At 39.7% G+C, this 27820-nt stretch overlaps 1 protein-coding gene across 1 annotated transcript in view; it reads left to right on the forward strand.

The window, feature by feature from the left end:
• Positions 1 to 25795, forward strand: part of NID1 (nidogen 1) — a 274670-nt gene extending 248875 nt beyond the window's left edge. Inside the window, exons 19-20 of the mRNA XM_053711101.1 lie at positions 8195 to 8307; positions 24465 to 25795. Coding sequence (XP_053567076.1) covers positions 8195 to 8307; positions 24465 to 24586 — 235 coding nt within the window. The 3' untranslated portion in view covers positions 24587 to 25795. The remainder of the gene's footprint in view (positions 1 to 8194; positions 8308 to 24464) is intronic.
• The last annotated feature ends 2025 nt before the right edge of the window (positions 25796 to 27820 follow it).

Raw genomic sequence — 27820 nt, forward strand, 5'->3', positions numbered from 1 at the left:
TTGCTGCAGATGGTGTCACTGTGCATTGTTCAACAATTCAGCGCACTTTGCACAAGGAGAAGCTGTATGGGAGAGTGATGCGAAAGAAGCCTTTTCTGCACACATGCCACAAACAGAGTCGTTTGAAGTATGCAAACGCACATTTGGATAAGCCAGCTTCATTTTGGAAGAAGGAGGTGTGGACTGATGAAACAAAGATTGAGTTATTTGGTCATAACAAGGGGCGTTATGCATGGCGGCAAAAGAACACAGCGTTCCAAGACAAACACTTTCTACCCACAGTAAAATTTGGTGGATGTTCCATCATGCTGTGGGGCTGTGGGGCCAGTGCCGGTACTGGGAATCTTGTTAAAGTTGAGGGTCCCATGAATTCCACTCAATATCAGCAGATAATTGAGAATAATGTTGAGGAATTAGTCACAATGTTGAAGTTACGCCAGGGCTGGATATTTCAAGAAGACAACAACCCAAAACACTGCTCAAAATCTACTCTGGCATTTATGCAGAGGAACAAGTACAATGTTCTGGAATGGCCACCCCAGTCCCCAGACCTGAATGTCATTGAAAATCTTTTGGGTGATTTGAAGCTGGCTGTCCATGCTCAGCAACCATCAAACCTAACTAAACTGGAGATGTTTTGCAAGGAGGAATGGTCCAAAATACCTTCATCCAGAATCCAGAAACTCATTACAGGCTATAGGAGGCATCTAGAGGCTGTTATTTCTGCTAAAGGAGGCTCTACTAAATATTGATGCAATATTTCTGTTGGGGTGCCCAAATTTATGCACCTGTCTAATTTTATTTTGATGCATATTGCAGATTTTATGTTAATCCAATGAACCTCATTTCACTACTGAAATATTACTGTGTCCTTCAGTTATTTGATAGATCAAAACGAAATTGCTGATCCAAACACCCAATTATTTATAAATGAAAATCATGGAAATTGTCAGGGGTGCCTAAACTTTTGCATACGATTGTATATATATTCATGCACACACACATGTATACGCCATAATTCCCTTCACAGTCCTGAAACTTGTCATAAATCATATCCATTTAATTCAGCTGTAAAACCTTTGTCAATAATAATCCTTTTTTATAGATATAATAAGTATAATTATAACTTTAAAGGGACACTTAAAATCAGAAAACAAAGTAATATTTGAAAAATGACTTAATTAGTATTTTTACAATTTATATGTTTTAAATATTTTGCAGCTAAAGTTGTTCAAACTGAGCATGAAGTTGCTTTGTTGCCAATTCCTGTTATGAGCTGTATGATACTATAGTATTGTTTCTTCTCCATACAGCTCACTATTTTCCTACATTCCACCTAATCAGCTACCAGGCACCACTGACTGTAATAGTACAAGCTGTGCACAGCACAGAAGGAAGCTTTCCTGTTATATTAGCAGAAATAAAATGTAGGGACACAAATATAGCAGAAGCTGATAGATGTGCTCTGTAGTTGATTACAATTCCTGCACAGCCTGGGTTACCTTGGCAACATTTCAATCTCTGCAGTGAGGGCAGTGAAACTTACATTATTATTTCACTGCTCCATTACAAGTTATCTTAGCTGCCTAAACTAACTTTACCTCACAAGTTGCCTTATGTATGCTAAAGTTAGACAGAAAACTACTGTCTGTTATGGTGCACACAATATACTGTGCATAGCTAGTACTGTCACAGCTAGTGGTGCCTAGTAGCTGCTGAGTAGTTGGCTCTAAGCATGCAATATATAGCTGGTTAGGGAGTGTAGTGATCTGTTTGAATAAGAAACAATAATATCATAGAGTTTATAGCAAAAAAATGACAACACAGGCATCTTCACTCTCAATTTTAACAAAATTAGCTGCAAAAAAATTGAATACATATATATTGCTAAATACTTTTTAACTCTTTAAACCCTGTTAAGGGATTAAGCGTTTAAGTAATACATTTTTTTCAAATATTGTACTTTGTTTTCTGATTACAGTCTCCCTTAGGGTTGCCACCTTCAATACTGAAAAATAAGGGACGCCTGCCACAGCGGGGGCCACACCCCTCCTCATGTCAATAAGCACGTTCAGACTGTCCTCTCATCCTGTCAATAAGCACGTTCAGTCTGTCCTCTCATCCTGTCAATAAGCACGTTCAGTCTGTCCTCTCATCCTGTCAATAAGCACATTCAGACTGTCCTCTCATCCTGTCAATAAGCACGTTCAGTCTGTCCTCTCATCCTGTCAATAAGCACATTCAGACTGTCCTCTCATCCTGTCAATAAGCACATTCAGACTGTCCTCTCATCCTGTCAATAAGCACATTCAGACTGTCCTCTCATCCTGTCAATAAGCACATTCAGACTGTCCTCTCATCCTGTCAATAAGCACATTCAGACTGTCCTCTTATCCTGTCAATAAGCACATTCAGACTGTCCTCTCATCCTGTCAATAAGCACATTCAGACTGTCCTCTCATCCTGTCAATAAGCACATTCAGACTGTCCTCTCATCCTGTCAATAAGCACATTCAGACTGTCCTCTCATCCTGTCAATAAGCACATTCAGACTGTCCTCTCATCCTGTCAATAAGCACATTCAGACTGTCCTCTTATCCTGTCAATAAGCACATTCAGACTGTCCTCTCATCCTGTCAATAAGCACATTCAGACTGTCCTCTCATCCTGTCAATAAGCACATTCAGACTGTCCTCTCATCCTGTCAATAAGCACATTCCGACTGTCCTCTCATCCTGTCAATAAGCACATTCAGACTGTCCTCTCATCCTGTCAATAAGCACATTCCGACTGTCCTCTCATCCTGTCAATAAGCACATTCAGACTGTCCTCTCATCCTGTCAATAAGCACATTCAGACTGTCCTCTCATCCTGTCAATAAGCACATTCCGACTGTCCTCTCATCCTGTCAATAAGCACATTCAGACTGTCCTCTCATCCTGTCAATAAGCACATTCAGTCTTTCTTACTATCAACACACCCAGACTGTCTCTCCTTCTATTTGTCAGCACATACAGACTCTCTCGTTCTCGTTATCAACACACCCAGACTGTCTCTCCTCCTGTCAATCAGCACATCCAGTCTCTCTTACTATCAGCACATCCAGACTGTCTCTCCTCCTGTCAATCAGCACATTCAGTCTCTCTTACTATCAGCACATCCAGACTGTCTCTCCTCCTGTTAATCAGCACATTCAGTCTCTCTTACTATCAGCACATCCAGACTGTCTCTCCTCCTGTCAATCAGCACATCCAGTCTCTCTTACTATCCACACACCCAGACTGTTTCTCCTCCTGTCAATCAGCACATTCAGTCTCTCTTACTATCAGCACATCCAGACTGTCTCTCCTCCTGTCAATCAGCACATTCAGTCTCTCTTACTATCAGCACATCCAGACTGTCTCTCCTCCTGTCAATCAGCACATCCAGTCTCTCTTACTATCAGCACATCCAGACTGTGTCTCCTCCTGTCAATCAGCACATTCAGTCTCTCTTACTATCAGCACATCCAGACTGTCTCTCCTCCTGGCTATCAGAAAATCCAGATAGAAACATAGCATTTGACGGCAGATAAGAACCATAAGCCCAAAAGTCTGCCCAATATTTCCTAAAAGTATAAACTTTGTAGTTAGTATGATAGCTTTATGCTTATCCAAGGCATTGTCTCTTCTCCTGTCAATAAGCACATTCAGTCTCTCTTACTCCCAACAAACACAAACTGTCTCTCTTCCTGTCAATCAGCACATTCAGTCTCTCTTACTCTCAACACACACAAACAGTCTCTCTTCCTGTCAATCAGCACATTCAGTCTCTCTTACTCTCAACACACACAAACAGTCTCTCTTCCTGTCAATCAGCACATTCAGTCTCTCTTACTCTCAACACACACAAACAGTCTCTCTTCCTGTCAATCAGCACATTCAGTCTCTCTTACTCTCAACACACACAAACAGTCTCTCTTCCTGTCAATAAGCACATTCAGTCTCTCTTACTCTCAACACACACAAACAGTCTCTCTTCCTGTCAATCAGCACATTCAGTCTCTCTTACTATCAACACATACAAACTGTCTCTACTCCTGTCAATCAGCACATCCAGTGATCCAGTCTCTCTTACTATCAAGAAACAGAAACTGTCTCTCCTCTCCTTCTGGTTATAAGCACATCCAGTCTCTCTTATTATCAACACATACAAACTGTCTCTTCTCTTGGCTATCAGCACATCCAGAGTCTCTCTCCTGCTGACAATCAGTACGTCAAACCTGTCTGTCTCTCCTCCTGTCAATCAGTACATCAAGACTCTCTCCTCCTGTCAATCAGCAAATCCAAACTGTCTCTTCTCCTAGCTGTCAACACACCCAGACTGTCAACACACTAAGACTGTCTCTCCCACTATCAAACGTCCTGACTGTCGATAAACATATAATTCAGAGTGTGTCTCTCCTCCTAGCATATCCAGATTGTTCCTCTTAGCATGCTGTGGCTGTCTCTTTATGTAATTAATACACATTTTAACCTGATCATGCTGCCTCTTTCCTATTTGCACATAAAGACTGCACTGTTGATAGATGAAGTCATGCAAACATTCGCATTACATCATTACTCTCACCTGCATATGCTGGAACTCCTCATCAGGCAGAGCTAGCGCCATGTTCTCAAAATTCTGCAACTCAAGCCAGTCCCCCCATAGTACAGAAAAGTGGTACGTACAACCTGGTGTACCATAGAGTATCAACCTGCAAGATAGAAGGAGCGGCCATTCTGGGACTGCAAATACTAACGAGACTGAGTTAGACCGGATAGAAAATCAAAAAAGTATTATCTGAGGTTTGCTGACATCTATATGTCAATGTAAGAACTGCAACTTCTGTGAATATTTGAATGAACTGAGAAGATTGTTACACCTGATGCTGGATAAGTAGTGAGGAACAACTCCGGATAGAAGAAAATACGGGACAAACCCTGTCCCGTATTGATTCAAAACGGGATACGCTGTTTTAGTCTCAAATACGGAACGATTCCGTATTTTAAGGGACGGGTGGCAACCCTAGTCTCCCTCCAAATACTTTATGTCCTTATCATTTTAATGTGTTATACAAACTATCAAGCAATAAAAGTATAGGGCAGGCTAAGAAAAATATCGGCCACATTAGTATTCTCTGGTTGCACTTTTTTTTACCAACCACTTGTAATACCACAATGCTAGTTATTCTAAGGGAAGGGTGCAAATATAATGAGCTCCATTTTTAATACAGGCCCATATGTTTTACAATTATTTTACATTGCCATTTTGTTAACACAATTTAAAAGCTTTTGTAAATAAATAGTAGCAGATATACTCCTCAGGAAAAGCCTGGTACAATTAATGTTTTGGTCTCCTTTATTTTGGTTAGTTAGTGACAGGACAGATGTAAATGATTTTATGCTTTGGTCTAATCCATGGCTGGCCAAATTATGGCCATATTCAGCCCTCTAAGGGTTATTTGTTGTTGAAAAATCAGTCCCATACTTAGTTCTCATTAGGTAATTAAGTGTATGCACTTGTCATTTTGTAAATGTCAGTAATATACACAGTTACATTAAATTAATTAGTTAATAAGTAATTTATTATGTATTTTTAAACAAAAATGTGATTATAATTTATTTGTAAATCATTATTTTAGGCATTAGTGTGAACATAAAGTAAAGTCGCCCCCCCCCCCCCCCATCAAATCCCAACTTTTATGACCAAACCCTCTATACAAAAAAAAAAGTTTGGGTGCCCCTAAATTAATCAATTACTTGGTAGAATGTTGCAGGGTCAAGTAATTACACTTTAGTCATTTTGAGTGAGTTTGACAATCAAAATTTTAAAGGAGACAAAATAAATAATAAATGTATATTGCTATTTTATTTTCCTTAAATAAACATTTTTACAAGGAATATATATCCATTGTATTTTTTTTTATAGTCATTTGAGGTTTATTTATTTTTTCTTTCTATTCAACAACATGTACTGGAAAAAACTAATTTATTAAACGTTTGGCTGTTGGAAATGCATTTTATGTGCAAAGCGTTTTATGGAAATATTCTTGCACATGCGCAGCTCACATGTTAAGACACTGTAGTGAAAAAAATTGCTCTACATTTTAGTTGCAACTTTTGCTCTACACACTGTATAATGCAGTGCATTTAACTCCTTTGAGGGGTGGGGTTGTGTAACAACTGTTTGGCTCACCAGTCTGCAACTCCAGAGTGGGAGTTTATCTGTGTGTTTAACCTCTTAAGGACATATGACGGATTTTTTCCGTCATAAAACAATTGAGCAAACTGAAAGCTGCGTCCTTAAAGGGTTAACCACCTTTGTGGGGGTTCAACCAAACATCCCAACTGTCACTATTTGAGAGGTACAGTCTCAGCTGTCAGACAGTCATATATGTCCCTAATTACACAATGTCACATAGACCCACCCATATGCACCCACAAACCACCCAGACACACCCATAATCCCGCCTGCTATCCACTTGTGACCCCGCAACCTTCCAATAGGATCTCCCCAACAAAACGGCAACACCTCCCTCAACCTCCTGAGTCCATACTACATAACTGCTCTTAGGAATTAGTGCATGTATTTTTTCCACTGCAATGTCCATTCAAAAGTTTTAAAAATCAAAGCTCAAATCAAATTTTCAAATGACCCCTACACTTGTCACTCTAGCTCCAGAAAAGAAATACAGCACACAGTAGAATGAAGAAGGAATAAAGGCTGCAGTTTGTTTATTAAAAATAACCATAACAATAAATTACTTGTCCTAAAGTCCCAACGTGCACCTTTCACACATGACAAATCCGCATTGAGGGCTAGATTACAAGTGAACCGCTTTAATTGCGATAGAATTTAAAGTAGGAGTAATTTATAAAATTGCTTAAAATTGCATGCTCTATCTGAATCACAAAAGAAAAAAATGTGAGTTTAGTGTCCCTTTAATTCCATTTCCATCCATTACACTGAGCATGTAACCCTCTATCTTAGCTGACATTATCTTGACAAAGAATTTCTGTTGTATATTTAGATTACCAGTACCTCTATACATTTTTCAATTTAAAACTTCTAACCTGTTAACATATCTATACAAATAACTGATAATATAAAGCAATGCTGCCCTCTAATGGTGCTCAGGGTATTTGGACTATAAATGCTTTCAGTTCACAATCATTACTAGCAAGTGAAATATAAACTATTTGTTTAATTAAGGAAAAGAAAATGTTACAATATACATTCAGCATTTATTTTTTCTATTTTTGTCCTTTTTATATATCTCTCAAAAAAGTGTGCTTGTTCCACACCCTTCAGAGATGCTGTGGTACCTCCATCATAATTAAATATGGGGACATTTACTTGAGCCTTTAACATTTACCACAGTGATTGGATAGCTCACAGTAAAAACTAATTTACATCTGTCCCTAACTGACCACAGCAAAAAAAAAAAAAAAACAGAACATGGATTTCGCTCACTGGGCTTTTCATGATAAATATCTCGGAGCTACTCTTGATTTGCAAAATCTTGTAAATTGTGCTAAATCACAATGTTAAATATTCTTTAATATTCACAATGTTAAATACCTAATATTCTTGCAGTAGCATTTAGAGCTATACTTCCTATTAATATTTTTGTGTGACAGGTGGGGGGAAGCCCAGGGGGGTGCTTTATAGTACTCTGACTTTTTACATGTGTTTATTTTTTATTTTTCCTTCTGTTTGGTTGGTATGGATATGTTTGGTGGATGGGATAGGTGTGGATGTGAGTAAGCTCTCATCTTATTTTGTCTTATTTTTTCCTTTTGTCTGTAATACATACAGGATATACATTTATTAAAGTATTCTTCTATGACTCCTTGGCTGGGATTTTTGTGATTATAGTTATATTTCCCATGATGCTCAGTCAGTTGATAAGCTGGCTGAGCATCATGGGAAATGTAGTTCCAAAACCTCTAGAAGGCCAAGTTTGAAGATGTCTGGTGGCTAGAAGATAATAAACAGGTGGCTGGCGGGCAGATAGATAGAGCCTGTGTTTCTATGTAAAAGATATTTCCCTTTCTATCAATTGCTTATGTTTTATAGAATTGAATATTTACAATTTATTCATTTAAAAGATCAATAAAACATTATTTTTTATTCAATTTATGTAAATATTTTCTTTGTCTCCTTGCTTTAGAGATGCAGTTGTAGCAGTTGATAGCACAATTTCCAAAGAGAATGATAACTTCCAGCCCCTCAAGCGCTCCCGTCTTTATGGAATAACAACTGCATATTCTCAGTGTCCACAAGGTAATAAGCTTATTACATATAACACTTATAATGATGTCATGTCAGCAATTCATTACTGGGAGATAGCTGAACACATCTGGTAAACTAATATCAAGAGGCAAATGTGTGAAACCACCAATCACCAGCTAGCTCCCAGCAGTGGAAGTTAATTGAAGTCTCTTAAAATTGCATGCTGTATTTGAATCATAAATGTTTCTTTTTGACTTTCATGCCACTTTAAGTATACTATGAAATCCATTAATTGGTTCACATACAGTAAATTTGGTCTGTAGTTATTTCAATTTATTAATTCATGTTTGATTCAAATTTTACGATACATTTTTTTATATATCAGAACAATTATTATTTTTTATTAACATTGCTATTACAATCAATCTCCATTTTCCCATAATGCCACTCTGAACTACGGATAATGGCGGTCGATCACTAAAAACCAAAATGGGTTAATGGGGTAAATAGAACTTGTGTGTGTTTTGCAATTGGATAGAGTGCTGTTTATGATGACATGTAGAATGCCGTATGTGCATGATGGGTATACTGGGCATGTTTACTCAATTATGTTTTAAAACTTTTTTATATTTGTTTTATTTATTTATTTTTAATTAACTGAGTAAACCATTCTTTCCGTTTGGCAAGATTTTCATTTAGATTAAAGAAGCAGAGCGGGAAATGATTTACATAAGAAGAAAGTGCCCTCAACTTATATTATCTTCAATAGTGGGACTTAAACAGTTCTCAAACTATAAACCTTAAAACCCCTAAGTGACCAGATTTCAAATATCTGCTTAAGTACAAAACTTCACTGTACTGAACTAGGTTTGTTTTTGGCAATTTTTTTATTAATGTAGGAAGATAGTGATACTAGGTTCTATATACTGTAAATCCCAAAAATATGATTTTTGAGACTATCATTTATTGGGGAAAAAAAACAAAAACATGCAAAACACCTTGGTCTCCATAAAACAAGACAGAACCTCAAACTGATTAATTCCAATCACAAATAAGCAATTGCTGATAGAAATCCTGTTTAAAAAGACACAATTACTGTAGCTGACAATCATGAAAATGCAATTGTAAAATAAAAATATATGTTTTCATGCCATTTCTAGATAGTGTGGAGTTGATTTTGCATTTCTTGAGTTTCCTGCAGATTTCATTAGCTGTATAAGATATCACACATATATATATATATATATATATATATATATTGAATACATACATATATATATATATATATATATATATATATATATATATATATATATATTGAATACATATATATATATATATATATATATATATATATATGTGTGTGTGTGTGTGTGTGTGTAAATGACTGTCATGCCCAGTTACAACAACATATACAATAGTGTTGAATATAGGTTTAACGAATCTAGACCATATATATATATATATATATATATATATATATATATATATATATATATATATATATATATATATATATATATATATATATGTATATACTAGGCGATAAGCCTTCCCAGAGGGCTGTATATTTAAAAAAAAAAAAAAACTACAAACCCCAAAGCTAAAATTACACAAAATAAAATAATTAAAATTACAGAAAAAAATAAACAAAGGTATCCAAAATAAAAAATGTAAACCTAAACTAATACCCCTATAAAAAATCCCCCCAAAAATAAAAACACCCCCGAATCTAATACTAAACTACCAATAGCCCTTAAAAGGGCTTTTGTACGGCATTGCCCTAAATTAAACAGCTCTTTCTTCTGTTATGTGCGATCAGTCCACGGGTCATCATTACTTCTGGGATATAACTCCTCCCCAACAGGAAATGCAAGAGGATTCACCCAGCAGAGCTGATATAGCTCCTCCCCTCTACGTCAGTCCCAGTCATTCTCTTGCACCCAACGACTAGATAGGATGTGTGAGAGGACTATGGTGATTATACTTAGTTTTTATGACTTCAATCAAAAGTTTGTTATTTTACAATAGCACCGGAGCGTGTTATTACTTCTCTGGCAGAGTTTGAAGAAGAATCTACCAGAGTTTTTTACTATGATTTTAACCGGAGTAGTTAAGATCATATTGCTGTTCTCGGCCATCTGAGGGAGGTAAAGGCTTCAGATCAGGGGACAGCGGGCAGATGAATCTGCATTGAGGTATGTAGCAGTTTTTATTTTCTGAATGGAATTGATGAAAAAATCCTGCTATACCGTTATAATGACATGTATGTATACACTTCAGTATTCTGGGAATGGTTTTTCACCGGAACTACTCTGTTAAAGGTCACTAATCCTTTTAATAAATATTGTCATGTTAAACGTTTTTGCTGGAATGTAGAATCGTTTACATTGCTGAGGTACTGAGTAAATAAATGTTTGGGCATTATTTTCCACTTGGCAGTTGTATGCTTTAAATTGTGACAGTTTCGTTTCTCCTCACTGCTGTGTGTGAGAGGGAGGGGCCGTTTTTGGCGCTCTTTTGCTACGCATCAAAAAATTCCAGTCAGCTACTATTATATTTCCTGCATGATCCGGTTCACTGACAGATCTCAGGGGTCTTCAAACTTCTTTGAAGGGAGGTACATTCTCTCAGCAGAGCTGTGAGAATTTTTATTGACTGTGAATAAAAACGTTACTCTATAATTTTTTATGTCAAATTTAGTTATTTACTAATGGGAACAAACCTTTGCTAAAAGTTGTGTTATTTTAAACTTGATGCTATAACTGTTTCAGTTCATTATCTCAACTGTCATTTAATCGTTTAAGTACCTCTTTGAGGCACAGTACGTTTTTGTTAAAAAAGATTATAACCAGGTTGCAAGTTATTGCTAGTGTGTTAAACATGTCTGACTCAGAGAATGATATCTGTGTCATTTGTTCCAATGCCAAGGTGGAGCCCAATAGAAATTTATGTACTAACTGTATTGATGCTACTTTAAATAAAAGTCAATCTGTACAATGTGAACAAATTTCACCAAACTGCGAGGGGAGAGTTATGCCGACTAACTCGCCTCACGCGGCAGTACCTGCATCTCCCGCCCGGGAGGTGCGTGATATTATGGCGCCTAATACATCTGGGCGGCCATTACAGATAACATTACATGATATGGCTACTGTTATGACTGAAGTTTTGTCTAAATTACCAGAACTAAGAGGCAAGCGTGATCACTCTGGGGTGAGAACAGAGTGCGCTGACAATACTAGGGCCATGTCTGATACTGCGTCACAGCTTGCAGAGCATGAGGACGGAGAGCTTCATTCTGTGGGTGACGGTTCTGATCCAAACAGATTGGATTCAGATATTTCAAATTTTAAATTTAAATTGGAGAACCTCCGTGCATTACTAGGGGAGGTCTTAGCAGCTCTCAATGATTGTAACACCATTGCAATACCAGAGAAAATGTGTAGGTTGGATAAATACTTTGCGGTACCGGCGAGTACTGACGTTTTTCCTATACCTAAGAGATTAACTGAAATTGTTTCTAAGGAGTGGGATAGACCCGGTGTGCCGTTCTCACCCCCTCCAATATTTAGAAAGATGTTTCCAATAGACGCCACTACTCGGGACTTATGGCAAACGGTCCCTAAGGTGGAGGGAGCAGTTTCTACTTTAGCTAAGCGTACCACTATCCCGGTGGAGGATAGCTGTGCTTTTTCAGATCCAATGGATAAAAAATTAGAGGGTTACCTTAAGAAAATGTTTGTTCAACAAGGTTTTATATTGCAACCCCTTGCATGTATCGCGCCGATTACGGCTGCGGCAGCATTTTGGATTGAGTCTCTGGAAGAGAACCTTAAACTAGCCAATTCATTCATTTCGGAGGCCGTAGTACATTTAACCAAACTTACGGCTAAGAACTCTGGATTCGCCATACAGGCACGTAGAGCACTGTGGCTAAAATCCTGGTCAGCTGATGTTACTTCTAAGTCTAAATTACTTAATATACCTTTCAAGGGGCAGTCTTTATTTGGGCCCGGGTTGAAAGAAATTATCGCTGACATTACAGGAGGTAAGGGCCACGCCCTACCTCAAGACAAAGCCAAAGCTAAGGCTAGACAGTCTAATTTTCGTCCCTTTCGGAATTTCAAACCTGGAGCAGCGTCAACCTCCACTGCACCAAAACAGGAAGGAGCTGTTGCTCGTTACAGGCAAGGCTGGAAACCTAACCAGTCCTGGAATAAGGGCAAACAGGCCAGGAAACCTGCTGCTGCCCCAAAGACAGCATGAACCGAGAGCCCCCGATCCGGGACCGGATCTAGTGGGGGGCAGACTTTCTCTCTTCGCTCAGGCCTGGGCAAGAGATGTTCAGGATCCCTGGGCGCTGGAGATCATATCTCAGGGATACCTTCTAGACTTCAAATTATCTCCCCCAAAAGGGAGATTTCATCTGTCAAGGTTGTCAACAAACCAGATAAAGAAAGAAGCGTTTCTACGCTGTGTACAAGATCTGTTATTAATGGGAGTGATCCATCCAGTTCCGCGGTCGGAACAAGGACAAGGGTTCTACTCAAACCTGTTTGTGGTTCCCAAAAAAGAGGGAACTTTCAGGCCAATCTTAGATTTAAAGATTCTAAACAAATTCCTAAGAGTTCCATCGTTCAAAATGGAAACTATTCGGACAATCTTACCTATGATCCAAAAGGGTCAGTACATGACCACAGTGGATTTAAAAGATGCTTACCTTCACATACCGATTCACAAAGATCATCAACGGTATCTACGGTTTGCCTTCCTAGACAGGCACTACCAGTTTGTAGCTCTTCCATTCGGATTGGCTACGGCCCCAAGAATCTTCACAAAGGTTCTGGGGGCCCTTCTGGCGGTACTAAGACCGCGAGGGATTTCGGTAGCTCCGTACCTAGACGACATTCTAATACAAGCTTCAAGCTTTCAAACTGCCAAGTCTCATACAGAGTTAGTTCTGGCATTTCTAAGGTCGCATGGATGGAAAGTGAACGAAAAGAAAAGTTCTCTTTTTCCTCTCACAAGAGTTCCATTCTTGGGGACTCTTATAGATTCTGTAGAAATGAAGATTTACCTGACAGAAGACAGGTTAACAAGGCTTCAGGATGCATGCCGTGTCCTTCATTCCATTCAACACCCGTCAGTAGCTCAATGCATGGAGGTGATCGGCTTAATGGTAGCGGCAATGGACATAGTACCTTTTGCACGCCTACACCTCAGACCGCTGCAATTGTGCATGCTAAGTCAGTGGAATGGGGATTACTCAGATTTGTCCCCTACCCTGAATCTGAATCAAGAGACCAGAAATTCTCTTCTATGGTGGCTTTATCGGCCACACCTGTCCAGGGGGATGCCATTCAGCAGGCCAGACTGGACAATCGTAACAACAGACGCCAGCCTGCTAGGTTGGGGCGCTGTCTGGAATTCTCTGAAGACTCAGGGATTATGGAATCAGGAGGAGAGTCTCCTTCCAATAAACATTCTGGAATTGAGGGCAGTTCTCAATGCCCTTCTAGCTTGGCCCCAATTAACAACTCAGGGGTTCATCAGGATTCAGTCGGACAATATCACGACTGTAGCTTACATCAACCATCAGGGAGGGACAAGAAGCTCCCTAGCAATGATGGAAGTATCAAAGATAATTCGCTGGGCAGAGTCTCACTCTTGCCACCTGTCAGCAATCCACATCCCGGGAGTGGAGAACTGGGAGGCGGATTTCTTGAGTCGCCAGACTTTTCATCCGGGAGAGTGGGAACTTCATCCGGAGATTTTTGCCCAAATACTTCGACGTTGGGGCAAACCAGAGATAGATCTCATGGCGTCTCGCCAGAACGCCAAACTTCCTCACTACGGGTCCAGATCCAGGGATCCGGGAGCGGTTCTGATAGATGCTTTGACAGCACCTTGGAACTTCGGGATGGCTTATGTGTTTCCACCCTTCCCGCTGCTTCCTCGATTGATTGCGAAAATCAAACAAGAGAGAGCATCTGTGATTCTAATAGCGCCTGCATGGCCACGCAGGACTTGGTATGCAGATCTAGTGGACATGTCATCCTGTCCACCTTGGTCTCTACCTCTGAGACAGGACCTTCTGATACAGGGTCCATTCAAACATCAAAATCTAACTTCTCTGAAACTGACTGCTTGGAAATTGAACGCTTGATTTTATCAAAGCGTGGTTTTTCTGAGTCGGTTATTGATACCCTGATCCAGGCTAGGAAGCCTGTTACCAGAAAAATTTACCATAAAATATGGCGCAAATACCTATACTGGTGCGAATCCAAACGTTACTCCTGGAGTAAGGTTAGGATCCCTAGGATATTGTCTTTTCTACAAGAAGGTTTAGAAAAGGGTTTATCGGCTAGTTCATTAAAGGGACAGATTTCAGCTCTGTCCATCTTGTTACACAGGCGTCTGTCAGAAAATCCAGACGTCCAGGCCTTTTGTCAAGCTTTAGCTAGGATCAAGCCTGTGTTTAAAGCCGTTGCTCCGCCATGGAGTTTAAACTTAGTTCTTAACGTTTTACAAGGTGTTCCATTTGAACCCCTTCATTCCATTGATATAAAATTGTTATCTTGGAAAGTTCTGTTTTTAATGGCTATTTCCTCGGCTCGAAGAGTCTCTGAGTTATCAGCATTACATTGTGATTCTCCTTATCTGATTTTTCACTCAGATAAGGTAGTTCTGCGTACTAAACCTGGGTTCTTACCTAAGGTAGTTACTAACAGGAATATCAATCAAGAGATTGTTGTTCCATCCTTGTGTCCAAATCCTTCTTCAAAGAAGGAACGTCTTCTACACAATCTGGATGTAGTTCGTGCCCTCAAGTTCTACTTGCAGGCAACTAAAAATTTTCGCCAAACTTCTTCCCTGTTTGTCGTTTATTCTGGACAGAGGAGAGGTCAAAAAGCTTCTGCTACCTCTCTCTCTTTCTGGCTTCGTAGCATAATACGTTTAGCCTATGAGACTGCTGGACAGCAGCCTCCTGAAAGAATTACAGCTCACTCCACTAGAGCTGTGGCTTCCACTTGGGCCTTTAAGAATGAGGCCTCTGTTGAACAGATTTGCAAGGCTGCAACTTGGTCTTCGCTTCATACTTTTTCCAAATTTTACAAATTTGACACTTTTGCTTCTTCGGAGGCTATTTTTGGGAGAAAGGTTCTTCAGGCAGTGGTTCCTTCTGTATAATGAGCCTGCCTATCCCTCCCGTCATCCGTGTACTTTTGCTTTGGTATTGGTATCCCAGAAGTAATGATGACCCGTGGACTGATCGCACATAACAGAAGAAAACATAATTTATGCTTACCTGATAAATTCCTTTCTTCTGTTGTGCGATCAGTCCACGGCCCGCCCTGTTTTTTTTAAGGCAGGTAAATATCTTTTAAATTATACTCCAGTCACCACTTCACCCTTGGTTACTCCTTTCTCGTTGATTCTTGGTCGAATGACTGGGACTGACGTAGAGGGGAGGAGCTATATCAGCTCTGCTGGGTGAATCCTCTTGCATTTCCTGTTGGGGAGGAGTTATATCCCAGAAGTAATGATGACCCGTGGACTGATCGCACAACAGAAGAAAGGAATTTATCAGGTAAGCATAAATTATGTTTTTCTCCAACATAGGTGTGTCCGGTCCACGGCGTCATCCTTACTTGTGGGGATATTCTCCTCCCCAACAGGAAATGGCAAAGAGCCCAGCAAAGCTGGTCACATGATCCCTCCTAGGCTCCGCCTACCCCAGTCATTCTCTTTGCCGTTGTACAGGCAACATCTCCACGGAGATGGCTTAGAGTTTTTTAGTGTTTAACTGTAGTTTTTATTATTCAATCAAGAGTTTGTTATTTTAAAATAGTGCTGGTATGTACTATTTACTCAGAAACAGAAAAGAGATGAAGATTTCTGTTTGTATGAGGAAAATGATTTTAGCACCGTAACTAAAATCCATGGCTGTTCCACACAGGACTGTTGAGAGCAATTAACTTCAGTTGGGGGAACAGTGTGCAGTCTCTTACTGCTTGAGGTATGACACATTCTAACAAGACGATGTAATGCTGGAAGCTGTCATTTTCCCTATGGGATCCGGTAAGCCATGTTTATTAAGATAGTAAATAAGGGCTTCACAAGGGCTTATTAAGACTGTAGACTTTTTCTGGGCTAAATCGATTCATTATTAACACATATTTAGCCTTGAGGAATCATTTATTCTGGGTATTTTGATATGATTATATCGGCAGGCACTGTTTTTGACACCTTATTCTTTAGGGGCTTTCCCTAATCATAGTCAGAGCCTCATTTTCGCGCCGGTATGGCGCACTTGTTTTTGAGGACAGCATGGCATGCAGCTGCATGTGTGTGGAGCTCTGATACATAGAAAAGTCTTTCTGAAGGCATCATTTGGTATCGTATTCCCCTTTGGGCTTGGTTGGGTCTCAGCAAAGCAGATTCCAGGGACTGTAAAGGGGTTAAATATAAAAACGGCTCCGGTTCCGTTATTTTAAGGGTTAAAGCTTCCAAATTTGGCGTGCAATACTTTTAAGGCTTTAAGACACTGTGGTGAAATTTTGGTGAATTTTGAACAATTCCTTCATACTTTTTCGCAATTGCAGTAATAAAGTGTGTTTAGTTTAAAATTTAAAGTGACAGTAACGGTTTTATTTTAAAACGTTTTTTGTGCTTTGTTATCAAGTTTATGCCTGTTTAACATGTCTGAACTACCAGATAGATTGTGTTCTGACTGTGGGGAAACCAAGGTTCCTTCTCATTTAACTATATGTATTTTATGTCATAAAAAAATTTAGTAAAAATGATGCCCAAGATGATTCCTCAAGTGAGGGGAGTAAGCATGGTACTGCATCATCCCCTCCTTCGTCTACACCAGTCTTGCCCATACAGGAGGCCCCTAGTACATCTAGTGCGCCAATACTCCTTACTATGCAACATTTAACGGCTGTAATGGATAATTCTATCAAAAACATTTTAGCCAATATGCCCACTTATCAGTGAAAGCGCGACTGCTCTGTTTTAGAAAATTCTGTAGAGCATGAGAACGCTGATGATATGGTTTCTGAAGGGCCCCTACACCAGTCTGAGGGGGCCAGGGAGGTTTTGTCTGAGGGAGAAATTTCAGATTCAGGAAACATTTCTCAACAAGCTGAACCTGATGTGATTACTTTTAAATTTAAGTTGGAACATCTCCGCGCTCTGCTTAAGGAGGTGTTATCCAATTTGGATGATTGTGATTATCTGGTCATTCCAGAACCACTATGTAAAATGGAAAAGTTCTTAGAGGCCCCGGGGCCCCCCAAAGCTTTTCCTATATCCAAGCGGGTGGCGTACATTGTTAGTAAAGAATGGGACAGGCCCGGTATACCTTTAGTACCTCCCCCCATATTTATAAAATTGTTTTCCTATAGTCGACCCCAGAAAGGACTGATGGCAGACAGTCCCCAAGGTCGAGGGGGCGGTTTCTACTCTACACAAGCGCGCCACTATACCCATAGAAGATAGTTGTGCTTTCCAAGATCCTATGGATAAAAAATTAGAAGGTCTGCTAAAGATGTTTGTTCAGCAAGGTTCCCTTCTACAACCAATTGCATGCATTGTCCCTGTCACTGCAGCCGCGTGTTTCTAGTTTGATGAGCTAGGAAAGGCGATTATTAGTAATTCTTCTTCTTATGAGGAGATTATGGACAGAATTCGTGCTCTTATATTGGCTAATTCTTTCACCCTAGACGCCACCTTGCAATCTGCGAAAAAATTCTGGGTTTGCTATTGTGGCGCAGAGCGCTTTGGTTAAAATCTTGGGCAGCGGATGCGTCTTCCAAGAACAAATTGCTTGACATTCCTTTCAAGGGGAAAACACTCTTTGGCCCTGACTTGAAAGAGATTATCTCTGATATCACTGGGGGCAAGGGCCACGCCCTTCCTCAGGATAGGTCTTTTCAAGACCAAAAATAAACCTAAGTTTCGTCCCTTTCGCAGAAACGGATCGGCCCCAAGGGCTACGTCCTCTAAGCAGGAAGGTAATACTTCTCAAGCCAATCCAGCCTGGAGACCTATGCAAGGCTGGAACGAAGGAAAGCAGGCCAGGAAACCTGCCACTGCTACCAAGACAGCATGAAATGCGGGCCCCCGATCCGGGACCGGATCTGGTGGGGGGCAGACTCTCTCTCTTCGCTCAGGCTGGGGCAAGAGATGTTCTGGATCCTTGGGCGCTAGAAATAGTCTCCCAAGGTTATTCTCTGGAGTTCAAGGGGCTTCCTCCAAGGGGGAGGTTCCACAGGTCTCAGTTGTCTTCAGATCACATAAGAAGACAGGCATTCTTACATTGGGTAGAAGACCTGCTAAAAATGGGAGTGATTCATCCTGTTCCATTAGGAGAACAAGGGATGGGGTTCTACTCCAATCTGTTCATAGTTCCCAAAAAAGAGGGAACGTTCAGACCAATCTTAGATCTCAAGATCTTGAACAAGTTTCTCAAGGTTCCATCGTTCAAGATGGAAACCATTCGAACACTCCTTCCTTCCATCCAGGAAGGTCAATTCATGACCAAGGTGGATTTTAAGGATGCGTATCTACATATTCCTATCCACAAGGAACATCATCGGTTCCTAAGGTTTGAATTCCTGGACAAGCATTTCCAGTTCGTGGCGTTTTCTTTCGGATTAGCCACTGCTCCTAGGATTTTCTCATAGGTACTAGGGTCCCTTCTGGCGGTGCTAAGACCAAGGGGCATTGCTGTAGTACCTTACTTGGACGACATTCTGATTCGAGCGTCGTCCCTTCCTCAAGTAAAGGCTCACACGGACATTGTCCTGGCCTTTCTCAGATCTCACGGATGGAAAGTGAACGTGGAAAAGAGTTCTCTATCTCCGTCAACGAGGGTTCCCTTCTTGGGAACTATAATAGACTCCTTAGAAATGAGGATTTTTCTGACAGAAGCCAGAAAAACAAAACTTCTAGACTCTTGTCGGATACTTCGTTCCGTTCCTCTTCCTTCCATAGCGCAGTGCATGGAAGTGATAGGTTTGATGGTAGCGGCAATGGACATAGTTCCTTTTGTGCGCATTCATCTAAGACCATTACAACTGTTCATGCTCAGTCAGTGGAATGGGGACTATTCAGACTTGTCTCCGAAGATACAAGTAAATCAGAGGACCAGAGACTCATTCCGTTGGTGGCTGTCCCTGGAAAACCTGTCACAAGGGATGACCTTCCGCAGACCAGAGTGGGTCATTGTCACGACCGACGCCAGTCTGATGGGCTGGGGCGCGGTCTGGGGATCCCTGAAAGCTCAGGGTCTTTGGTCTCGGGTAGAATCTCTTCTACCGATAAATATTCTGGAACTGAGAGCGATATTCAATGCTCTCAAAGCTTGGCCTCAGCTAGCGAGGGCCAAGTTCATACATCAACCATCAGGGGGGAACGAGGAGTTCCCTAGCGATGGAAGAAGTGACCAAAATCATTCTATGGGCGGAGTCTCACTCCTGCCACCTGTCTGCTATCCACATCCCAGGAGTGGAAAATTGGGAAGCGGATTTTCTGAGTCGTCAGACATTGCATCCGGGGGAGTGGGAACTCCATCCGGAAATCTTTGCCCAAGTCACTCAACCGTGGGGCATTCCAGACATGGATCTGATGGCCTCTCGTCAGAACTTCAGAGTTCCTTACTACGGGTACAGATCCAGGGATCCCAAGGCGGCTCTAGTGGATGCACTAGTAGCACCTTGGACCTTCAAACTAGCTTATGTGTTCCCGCCGTTTCCTCTCATCCCCAGGCTGGTAGCCAGGATCAATCAGGAGAGGGCGTCGGTGATTTTGATAGCTCCTGCGTGGCCACGCAGGACTTGGTATGCAGATCTGGTGAATATGTCATCGGCTCCACCATGGAAGCTACCTTTGAGGCGAGACCTTCTTGTTCTAGGTCCGTTCGACCCACTCCAGCTGACTGCTTGGAGATTGAACGCTTGATCTTATCAAAGCGAGGGTTCTCAGAAAAATTACCACATAATTTGGTATATCTGTTGGTGTGAATCTGCAGGATTCCCTTGGGACAAGGTTAAGATTCCTAAGAGTCTATCCTTCCTTCGAGAAGGATTGGAAAAAGGATTATCTGCAAGTTCCTTGATGGGACAGATTTCTGCCTTGTCTGTGTTACTTCACAAAAAGCTGGCAGCTGTGCCAGATGTTCTAGCCTTTGTTCAGGCTCTGGTTAGAATCAAGCCTGTTTACAAAATTTTGACTCCTCCTTGGAGTCTCAACCTAGTTCTTTCAGTTCTTTAGGGGGTTCCGTTTGAACCCTTACATTCCGTTGATATTAAGTTATTATCTTGGAAAGTTTTGTTTTTGGTTGCAATTTCTTCTGCTAGAAGAGTTTCAGAATTATCTGCTCTGCAGTGTTCTTCTCCTTATCTGGTGTTCCATGCAGATAAGGTGGTTTTGCGTACTATTCCTGGTTTTCTTCCAAAAGTTGTTTCTAACAAAAACATTAACCAGGAGATAGTTGTGCCTTCTTTGTGTCCTAATCCAGTTTCAAAGAAGGAACGTTTGTTGCACAACTTGGATGTAGTTCGTGCTCTCAAATTTTACTTAGCAGCTACTAAGGATTTCAGACAAACTTTGTCTTTGTTTGTTGTTTATTCTGGTAAACGGAGAGGTCAAAAAGCAACTTCTACCTCTCTCTCCTTCTGGATTAAAAGCATTATCCGATTGGCTTATGAGACTGCCGGACGGCAGCCTCCTGAAAGAATCACAGCTCACTCCACTAGGGCTGTGGCTTCCACATGGGCCTTCAAGAATGAGGCTTCTGTTGATCAGATATGTAAGGCAGTGACTTGGTCTTCACTGCACACTTTTTCTAAATTTTTACAAATTTGATACTTTTGCTTCTTCTGAGGCTATTTTTGGGAGAAAGGTTTTGCAAGCCGTGGTGCCTTCCATTTAGGTGACCTGATTTGCTCCCTCCCTTCATCCGTGTCCTAAAGCTTTGGTATTGGTTCCCACAAGTAAGGATGACGCCGTGGACCGGACACACCTATGTTGGAGAAAACAGAATTTATGTTTACCTGATAAATTACTTTCTCCAACGGTGTGTCCGGTCCACGGCCCGCCCTGGTTTTTTTAATCAGGTCTGATAATTTATTTTCTTTAACTACAGTCACCACGGTAACATATGGTTTCTCCTATGCAAATATTCCTCCTTAACGTCGGTCGAATGACTGGGGTAGGCGGAGCCTAGGAGGGATCATGTGACCAGCTTTGCTGGGCTCTTTGCCATTTCCTGTTGGGGAGGAGAATATCCCCACAAGTAAGGATGACGCCGTGGACCGGACACACCGTTGGAGAAAGTAATTTATCAGGTAAACATAAATTCTGTTTTACCTAAACAAATTACCAATTACCCCCTAACAGTAAAACCTCCCACACACCAAACCCCCAAAAATAAAAAACCTAACACTAAAAAAAAACTAAACTACCCATTGCCCCTAAAGGGGCATTTGTATGGGCATTGCCCTTAAAAGGGCATTCAGCTCTTTTACTGCCCTTAAAAGGGCAATCAGCTCTTTTCCAGCCCAAAAAACCCTAATCTAAAAAAAAGCCTAAGACTAAGCCCCAAATAGGTACTCTTCATTCCTGAAGTTTGGCGGAGGTCTTCTTCTAGGGGGATCCATCATCTTCTATATTCATCCGGATAGAAGGCGGCGCGGAGCAGAGATGCGTAGCTGGCTTCCCCGAATGTGTTGATCCTCAGCCACGGTCCTCAGTGTCGGCGGTCCTCGATGGTGGCGTTTCTCTGTGGTGTGGAGGCTCCTCTTCATTCGATGTCCATCGTACACTGAAGATTGAATGCAAGGTACCGCATTCAATTTGGGGAACCTTTCATTGCTATTGACTGAAATTTTTAAATCAGCCAATAGGATAAGAGCTACTGAAATCCTATTGGCTGTTCAAATCAGCCAATAAGATTTCAGTAGCTCTCATTCTATTGGCTGATTTCAAAATTTCAGCCAATAGGAATGCAAGGTACCCCAATAAATATGGGGTACCTTGTATTCAATCTTCAGTGTGCGACGGACGATCGCATGAAAAGGAGCCTCCATGCCGCCGAGGACCGCCGCCGTTGAGGACCGCCGCTGATGATCCACGCATCGAGGAAGCCAGCTCCACACCTCCGCTCTGCGCCGCCTTTGCTCCGGATGAAGCTAGAAGATGATGGAGGCGCCTGGAAGAAGACCTTCTCAGCCGGACTTCAGGAATGATGAGTACCTATTTGGGACTTAGTTTTAGGATTTTTTTTTATTTTGTTTTTTTTTATTTTCAAAGATTAGGGATTTAATGGGCTGGAAAAGAGCTGATTGCCCTTTTAAGGGCAATGTCCATACAAATGCCCCTTTAGGGGCAATGGGTAGTTTAGGTTTTTTTAGTGGTAGTTTTTTTATTTTGGGGGGTTTGGTGGGTGGGGGTTTTTACTGTTAGGGGGACTTAGTATTTTTTAAAGGTAAAAGAGCTGTTTAACTTAGGGCAATGCCCTACAAAAGACCCTTTTAAGGGCTATTGGTAGTTTCGATTAGGGGGTGTTTTTATTTTGGTGGGGGCTTTTATATTTTCATAGGGATTAGGTTTAATTTTTTTATTTTTTATAATTTTAGATTAATTTTTTTGTAATTTAATGTTAGGTTTTATTATTTTAAGTGTAACTTAGTATTGGGGTTAATTTATGGGGTGTTAGGTTAGGGGGCATAGTAATTAAATTAGTTATTTTCGTTGTGGGGGTTGGCGGTTTAGGAGTTAATAGGTTAATTAGGTTTATTGCAATGTGGGGGTTTGGCGGTTTAGGGGCTAATAGGTTTATTAAGTTTATTGCGATGTGGGGGTTTGTCAGTTTAGGGGTTACTAGGTTAATTAGGTTTATTGTGATGTGGGGGTTTGTCGGTTTAGGGGTTAATAGGTTAATTAGGTTTATTGGGATGTGGGGGGGTTGGCGGTTTAGGAGTTATTTTTTTAATTATGTTATTTGCTGATTAGGGGTTAATTACTTTATTGTTTTGCAATGTTGGCGGTTTCGGTGTTTGTTAATACTTTGTGCGAAAGTTTAGTTTTTTTTTTGTTATACTTCGTGCGGACGGTAAGGTTTTTTTTTTATTTCTTGCGGGCGGTTACGTGTTTTTTCGTTGTTTCGTGCGTGTTTTTTTTTTTATGCTTCATTTGCCTACGCTGCATCCAGATAATTTCCAAAAATGGCCTACCCTGCTATTCTCGGAATCCACTTCGCTGCATCCAGGTGGATTCTTTTGGCTGCCAACAGTCCTTTGAGGATGTGTGTGCAACTGGCGATGGACGCATTACAACTGCAAATATAGTATAGATATATATATGTGTATATGTATGTGTATATATATATATATATATATATATATATATATATATATATATATATATATATATATATATATATATATATATATATATATAAAACTGTGGCCATTTCAGAGTGTTTTGTAGATGTCTTAGAATACTTGCTAACATGTCGAAAAGATCAGTTTTGCTCTTTATCAAAACCTTTTTGCTGTTGAATTTGCTGTGTGCATTTTGTTGTTAGATGGATTTTGATTGCTTATGTCAGCGTTGTATATGCATCCTATGGGTGAATTTTCCGATATCTGCTCATATCCGATGCACTAATTTTTCAATTTGAAAACGGTCTTATCTTTTAGATTGTGATCACTCTGATGGCAAAATATCAGGAGCCAATAAACACCAATGGAAATATTAGCATCAACCCCTATATTATAGATTTTAACAAAACTCATAAATACTCTAAGGTAGGCTCAGGAGTGTGCATATATTACTATAAGGCAGCAGTGTTTGTAACAATGTTTGTAATAATTTATACATATAGCACTCAAGACACACTTATAATCATGCTCCTGAGCCTATCTGTCCTGGAAGAGAGCTACGTTTAAAGAAAAGGTACCAAGATAAACTGGAACATTAGAGAACACAAGTAAATTAGAAGTTTAGCTTTAAATTGTAGTTCTATCTGAATCATTAAAATTAACTGCATTGTCCCTTTATCTCTGATGATTAAAAGAGTTTTGCATCCAAAAACGTGACTGTTTAATTGATAAGGAAAATATAATTTTTATATTTTGTTTTTCTTATAATTGGCAGTTTATTCTAAAGTTTTTCTATTGTTTATTTCACAGGACAGAACTACTGTGTGGCTAACAATGGAGGCTGCTCACACCTGTGCTTGGCAACACCTGGTGGACGATCTTGTATGTGCCCTACAGAGTCTATAGGAGTTGATTGTATAGAAAGAAATTAAAGTATTGTTTCCCAGTGATACATTCCTTCAAACCTCTTAAGTACACAACATGGAGGTGGTCTGAGGGCGTAGGTAAAATTCATATGCCCTAACGCCGGACATGTTATGATGCTGCAGTGCCATATGATATCTTATTACATATCATTGACTTTCTTTTCAAACATGATTGAATCATAATTGAAACAAAGTTTAATCATTTATAAGTATTTCCTTTGGGTCAGTATTGGTGCAATAAATGCCTTATAAAAAGCATGATCATACCTGTGGTTTGAATTTCATAAATGTCTTAAACTTTAATGTTGAATTGTTTACTTTGTATTTCATTATTTTTCTACCCTTAAAAAAGCTACATATTTTTAACCCTAAAAAGGCAGTAATCATAATATTTTGATATTCACTTAATAAGCCTTCATAAAAGAAAAAAACAAAACAAAACATAATTGACACAAATACTTTTACAAGAATTGTGTACATTCTTTTATAGAAAAACTAAATTTTCTACATAAATTTGTGTTTGGAACACCCATTTCAAAGAAAAATATTTTTTTCTAATGATTTGTTATTACAAATAAATTACTGCAGGTGTTATATGACCCATATTAATTGCAGTACAGTTTTTTTTATTAGCTATATATCTCTAAATTTGGCCCCCAGAATTTAAAAAAAAAACAAAAAAAAAAAAAAACAGTCACAATGAAAATACACATACAAAGTACAATAGGCAAAATGGGGTTTTATATGAGCTATAATATATTATATTTTTTAACTGTATTTTGCAAAGTTCTATATTATGAAATTATAGTACTTTTTTGTCAGGGACATTTTAATATACTTTGAAATGTTTGTTAAATGCTCAGACATCACTGTTCCAATTAATGATGTATCAGAATAAAATACTGTAGTAAACCTTTCTGTATCACAACACAGCAAAACCTTCATATCGAATAGAGTCTTTCTTTGATATTTTTCATGATAAAAAAAAATACATTACAGATAATTTCTATTTTTTTTTGTTAAAATAAACTTTCATTCAATGTGTCATTTTGCAGATATTTCTGTAAATAAAACTGTTAAAAAGTAAAAGGTGCTCAGAAACATTTTCTAACAATAAGAAACAAGTGATACTATAAAGTTTACACTATGTACAGCAATGTATAACATGAAGAAGGAAACTTTAAAAAATAAAATAAACTTGTTTTGGAAAACCAATGGTATTTTGTATTTAGTATGTTTCTCATATCATCTAATTTAAAATTGTTTGACCTTTGCTTATGAACGCATATAGGTATATATATATATATGTGTGTTTAATTGAGCCCGATAAGGAACACACACATATATATATATACAGTATATATATATATATATATATATATATAAGATTTATTTTTTTCTGTATAACCACATAAGTCCAACCATATATATATTTCTCTTGTAAGATGTATCGAGTCCACGGATTCATCCTTACTTGTGGGATATTCAACTCCCCTACAGGAAGTGGCAGAGAGAGCCACTTCCTGTAAGATTTAGCCACAAGTTCGTTAGCCTTTTAAGCTCTTTTAGCGCTTACTCTCACCTTTTCGTATTAGTACTATTATCAGCCTACTAGGAGGCTAACTGTTAGTAAGCTTAAGGCCCCACTGTAGCGCTCGGTCCAATTCTCTCCATTTTAGAGAGAGCACCCACAGCAGAGCTGTCTATATAGCTCCCCCCTTAGCTCCACCCCCAGTCATTCTCTCTGCCTGCTTAACTGCTAGGAAGGGCAAGAGGAGTGTGGTGACAAAAATGTTAGGTTTTTATTTTCTCAAGCAAAAGTTTATTTTAAATGGTACCGGTGTGTACTATTTACTCTCTGGCAGAAAAGGGATGAAGATTTCTGCAAGGAGGATGATGATCTTAGCATTTTGTAACTAAGATCCACTGCTGTTCTCACAAGGGCTGAAGAGTACAGGAAAATTTCAGTTGGGGGAACAGTTTGCAGGCTAAACTGCATTAAGGTATGTTCAGTCTATTTTTTTCTAGACAGACTATGTTATTTCTAGAAAGGCTGGCAATATCCCCATAAGGGAAGGGTAAGCTGTATTCAGACATTTGGATAGGAATTTCAGCTTGCATGAAGGGCTCATTAGTTACTGGTGACACTGGTAAAAACATTTTTGTTTATTCAGTAAATGATGCAATTATAACGTTTTTTTGAAGGGACTAAAGGGGTCATTATGGCTTGTTTTTGGGTTTTTTAACCCACATGGTTAATTAAGAGACACTCTGGTGTTTTTCTGTTAGGCCTCAAAACTCGAGTGAGGTGGGAGGGGCCTATTTTCGCGCCTCAGTTGCGCAGTTTCTTTTCCTCTGAGACTTCTAACTGTTTCTCCAGAGGTTCCTGCCGTGTTTGAGGGCTGTAAAAGAAGTTTTTTTTCTCCACAAATTGTTCTGAAGGGCAGGTAGGAGCCACAGCAGAGCTGTGGCAAGGTGTTGAAAGTTTTTTTTACCAGTTTTGATGTTTTTTCAATCCGGTTTTGCCATTAAGGGGTTAATTGTTTATTTGCATAGCTGTGCAAAGTTACTAAGGCTATATGATACTACTGTAAAAATTTCGTTATGTTTACTGCTTTTTTACACTGTTTTGCAGAATTTGTGCAGCTTTTTTTCTCTTAAAGGCACAGTACCGTTTTAGTGTTATTTACTTTGATTACAGTGTTTTCCAAGCTTGATTGTTACATTACTAGCCTGTTTAACATGTCTGACACCAAGGAAGATCCTTGTTCAATATGTTTGGAAGCCATTGTGGTACCCCCTCTTAGAATGTGTCCCAATTGTACTTATATGTCTATAAACTATAAAGAACATATATTAGCACTTAAAAATAGAGCAATAGATGATTCTCAGTCAGAAGTAAATGAGGGTTCGCCATCTAGCTCTCCCCAAGTGTCACAACCAGTAATGCCCGCACAAGTGACGCCAAGCACCTCTAGTGCGTCAAATTTATTTATTTTACAAGACATGGCCACAGTTATGAATACAACCCTCACAGAGGTTTTATCCTAACTGCCTGGTTTACAAGGAAAGCGGGACAGCTCTGGGTTAAGGAAAAATGCTGAGCAGTCTGACGCTTTAGTATCTGATATGCTGTCACAATGCTCTGAGGTAGAGGTGAGGGATTTGTTAGCTGAGGGAGAAATTTCTGATTCAGGAAAGACGCTTCCTCAGACAGATTCTGATATGACGGCCTTTAAA

This window comes from Bombina bombina, chromosome 4, assembly GCF_027579735.1.
Source record: "Bombina bombina isolate aBomBom1 chromosome 4, aBomBom1.pri, whole genome shotgun sequence".
Lineage (NCBI taxonomy): Eukaryota > Metazoa > Chordata > Amphibia > Anura > Bombinatoridae > Bombina > Bombina bombina.